Genomic DNA, 4323 nt, shown 5'->3' on the forward strand with positions numbered 1-4323 from the left:
TCCACATTAACTACTATATATAACTATATGATTATGTTAATGAGGATGAGTTGTAAACAGTTAAGTAAAAGCTGGAGCATAAATGGTATCCAGCGAAAATAGCAATGGATCCAGCTAGTCAAATTAATGACTTACTCCAAATGAGACAAGAAAATAAAAGGTGTCTAATGAAACTATTCCTACATCCCATCAAGAATATTACATAAAACTTAGCGATCTCACAATAATCGAAACAATTTAATATTCAACATCCTGGAAAGTGAGAGGCAAATGAAAGGTATCCAATGAAACAATGCCTAGATCTAACCAGTCAAACTAAGTAAGGCATTTAATTGATATAAAATGTTAGCTAAAAATAATCAAAGGTGAAGGTAAAAAAAGGAAACACACGAGAGTAATAAAGAGAAGGAAGGGTAGTCGTCCATTTCCAGCTAGTACAGCTAATGAAAGGACAAAAGACGAAATAAATGAGGGCAATAAAAATATGGAATGGCAGCCCTCTGTTTCTAGCTACAGCCAATGACTTGGTAATCAAATTCTCCTATATATACCGCACCAACTCAACCCCAATCTCCATCCATTACCACATCACCCTCATTTTTCCTCTCCTCGCTTAGCTTTTCTCCTCCCTGCTAGCTTAACTCCTTGCCGTGGGTAGCCATGGCGGCGGCGAAGTCAAACCAACTCAGCACCCTTGTGGCCAACATGTTCGCTGCGGTGAGCTATATACAATTTTGATGCCATTTGTGTGGGGTTCTGGCATAGTTTAAATAGCGCGCTAAGCCTCTTAGCGGTGACCTCTTCTAAACGCTATAGCGTGCTATAGCAGAGCTATTTAAAAAGTTCTTTCATGTGTTTGGATCAAAGTCCCGTAGCGCAAGACCTTTTGTAAACGCTATAGCAGGCTATTTAAAACCATGGGTTCTAGTTTCTCCCATGGTGGATGTGTAACACAATATTAATTGTTGGATTATGATGTTTCTGCTTTTGTGTTTCTTTGATGGGTTAGGGTTTGCTGGATGATCAGTTCCGGCAACTTGAGATGCTCCAAGACGAGGGCAACCCAGACTTCGTTGCGAAGGTTGTCATGCTTTTCTGCGAGGAGGGTGAGCGTATCATTGGCGAGCTCGCCAAGCAATTGTACGTTGCCATGTCAGGTGATCTGATCATTTGTGTAGGGTGGTTTGATTTGACTTCTTACTTGGGCATTCGGATTATGTCTATGTAGGGACCAACCATGTGTGGACTATGGCAAGGTGGACACATTTGTGGATCAGCTCTGGGGAAATAGTTTATAGTGAGGCCTCTTTCCTTCTTCTTTCATGTCCTCTTTGTATGTGTTTGTGCAGTAGTATGTATCAGGACTATTGTAGTTTTCTGTGTCTTGGAATGAAAACTAGGTATTTAGATCCCAGCTAGATACATCATAAGGCATACTATCATGTTGGGGGAGAATTATAGTCCATTTTCATCATTATAGTGTTTTATGGCAAGGGTGGTCAATTTCCTGAATTGATCAGGCGGCTCAACAAGTATGGATAGATTGAGATAAATAAGGGGAGGGTTGATATCAGTTTGGCAAGTTGTAGTGATTTATCATCTAGATCTGACAAAAAATAATCCATTCCGTACATCTTAGGTAGCTCAACATTTAGCACGTGACATATTCCAATTAATTTTTCCATTATATTCTTATATTATTTCTATACGAAGACCCTTTGGCTGTTTTACTGTTTTATAATTTACATCTGACAAACTGTACAGGCGTAGTACCGTTTTATGATTAAGATCTAACAAAATCATTCGACCATTGTATTGTTCTATGATGTACATCGGACAGTTTGGCCATTGTAGTACTTTACGGTTTGGATCCAAAAAACCTTGGCTGTTGTACCATTCTATGAATTAGATCGGACAAATATCAATCACTTCCCATAAATCATATAGCTCCATGAGTAGTACTCTTATATCCACCTTGTTACCCCGCAAAAAAATATCCACCTTGTTAAGTGGCTCTTCCAATTGATGTTTTGGAGGTTGACATCCATTCATCTGTTGTAGTGCTTAATCATTAGAGGGCTCAAAGAGAAGCACTTCACATTTTCCTTTCTGAAGTGGGGCTCATACAATTAATTTGGGTAGAATCGTCACCCTCTCCTTCAGCATCACAACTTTGCATGACATAGATCCCTTGCCTAATGAATCTTGGTTTAGGTATGTTTGTGGTATATACGTATTTTTTTGGATCACAACACTTTCATTACTGAAAATGTTAACTCCTAGTGGATCAATGTATCACTTTGCTTACACTGGGCTTTCATAGTTGTATTTAGTTGATTTCATAAGTCGGTGGTACATCTATTTGCTTAGGAGGCTAGAATGAAGGGAGAGCACTACAATACTATTTTTCTGTCATTAAGCCGATTTTGTGGGTCTTTCCTCATTGTATGCTATTGCATGTCGCAGTGTTGGTGCTCGGAGAGTGAAGAATACTTGCATTCAGTTCCATGAGTGTTGTCAGGAGAAGAGCAACATTGGGTTAGTAATTTGTGCTCTCATGTCACACACTATTGTTTTTCAATCATTTCGTTATTGAAATCTTCATACTGAATAATGATTTCCTAGTGTGCTCACGTCATCTACTGGAACATATTTTCTTACTATTAGTGTTATCAGAGTATATATTGATGGAATTGCATGTTCACTGCTTTTGTAATCTGCTAAATGTATTCAGACATTATATATAGACATATTTGGCTAACTCCACTGAGATTCTCGGGTTAGGAATATAACTTCTCCGTTTTAATTTAGTTGATTGTATCCTTTAGGATTGTTAAGATAACCCTACCAATGCAGAGTTTTGTTCTTAAGGAGGCAAATTGTAATGGCCATGAGCATTTTCAGTAGTTATTAATTAATAACATGTTCCTTTATCAATTAATAACATCTCCATGAGCACTTGGAAACGAGCTTCACAACTTACTGAGTTTTTTCTTGTCAGGTGCCTGAAGGCACTGGATTCTGTGAGAAATGATTTCTATGATCTGTGCAGCATGTTCATACCATAGGCTTCAGGTATTGATTTCTGTAACTCGTCTTAAAATCTAAGTAGCATGTAGCTTTAGAGTAAAATAGAATAGTAATCTCCAAACACTTTTCTTTTTATTCTAAAGTTTGCATGAAATGCAAAATGTTGAACTAAACAATAGATATGAGGAAAGACATGTTAGCTTACTACATAACAACAGACAAAAGACATGTTAATGAAATGAATGCGACTAATTTGCATGTCAAGCATTAAATTACTAGTGCTAATTGTGGAAAAAGACAAGCAGGGAAAGTTTTTTTCTATGGCAAGTCTGTACCTAGAGGTACTACTTGGTTTCTAGGACTACTAGAAATCTCACTTGAAAATCTTCGTTCACAGATAACTGTTTTGGGTATGTATGTGATATCTGAATCTTAGCCTCATGTACCTCGAAATGGTCACCCAAATTTCGCCTCAAAACTTATCTTATATCACACCATTGATATTTAATAGACTTCATGGTTTGCTTTCTTGTCTGGATGATGACATAATCTTTACAATTATTTTGTGTTTAACTCTTTGGGTCCTCCTTCTAAGTAAGATCGTGGTATACGCAACTTACGCGCTATCTTATTTTCAAATACAGCTGCAACAGCATGTCCTAAACTATAGGCCGAAGCAATAAAGCTGGAGCTGCATGTTCTGATTGCACATTGTGTTTGAAGTCGTAGAATATGCTCAACTTAGCATATATGGCCTGGAGTTGTTTGCTTTTGTGGGGTCTATAGTTCTATCAAGTGACAAGCTGCTCATCTGGTGTCGATTTCTGTGGTACTATCCGTAGTTTCGTTCTGAATTATTGGTGGTAAAATAACAATCATCCGCGATCGTTTTGCATTTCAGTGGTTAATCTGGTGTTGTGGTTCTAGTCAGTTTCTAGCTCGTATCAGTTCAGTGGCAGTGTAATCTCGACAAAATCATGTGTTTGCAGTCGGCGTATGGACTATGGTGGTATATTGTGGGGAACATTGTAATGTTATTTCATTATCAAGTTATGTTTGTTGTTGGGTGACAATGTGCGTACCAAAATAATTTTATTTCTTTGGTTTATCATATATTTCATCCAACTCATCGTATCTGACTCTCCATCCCCTCCTCGTGTGGATTACACATCTAGAAAGCCAGGACTGATTTGAGATTTAGATATACTCAGTTATCAGATGAGATTATGAACACGTAACCCTGACTTGAGATTACAAATATATTTTCCTCCTCAAAGTATAGTTGACAGATAA

At 37.7% G+C, this 4323-nt stretch overlaps 1 protein-coding gene across 1 annotated transcript; it reads left to right on the forward strand.

Moving 5' to 3' along the window:
- Positions 1 to 417: 417 nt before the first annotated feature.
- LOC125525606 (histidine-containing phosphotransfer protein 1-like) lies at positions 418 to 3075 on the forward strand. Its single transcript, XM_048690619.1, has 5 exons — positions 418 to 717; positions 1010 to 1140; positions 1229 to 1297; positions 2467 to 2538; positions 3002 to 3075. The coding sequence occupies exons 1-5, from the start codon at positions 661 to 663 to the stop codon at positions 3066 to 3068; spliced, it is 396 nt and encodes a 131-aa protein (XP_048546576.1). The 5' UTR covers positions 418 to 660; the 3' UTR covers positions 3069 to 3075.
- The last annotated feature ends 1248 nt before the right edge of the window (positions 3076 to 4323 follow it).

This window comes from Triticum urartu, chromosome 7 (genome assembly GCF_003073215.2).
Source record: "Triticum urartu cultivar G1812 chromosome 7, Tu2.1, whole genome shotgun sequence".
Taxonomy (NCBI): domain Eukaryota; kingdom Viridiplantae; phylum Streptophyta; class Magnoliopsida; order Poales; family Poaceae; genus Triticum; species Triticum urartu.

Excerpts from the sequence above, each read along its gene's own strand:
- LOC125525606 (XM_048690619.1), top strand. The coding sequence starts at position 661 with ATGGCGGCGGCGAAGTCAAACCAACTCAGCACCCTTGTGGCCAACATG. Across the intron at positions 1,141-1,228 it reads GGCGAGCTCGCCAAGCAATT|GGACCAACCATGTGTGGACT; the intron begins GTACGTTGCCAT and ends ATGTCTATGTAG. Across the intron at positions 1,298-2,466 it reads CTCTGGGGAAATAGTTTATA|TGTTGGTGCTCGGAGAGTGA; the intron begins GTGAGGCCTCTT and ends TGCATGTCGCAG.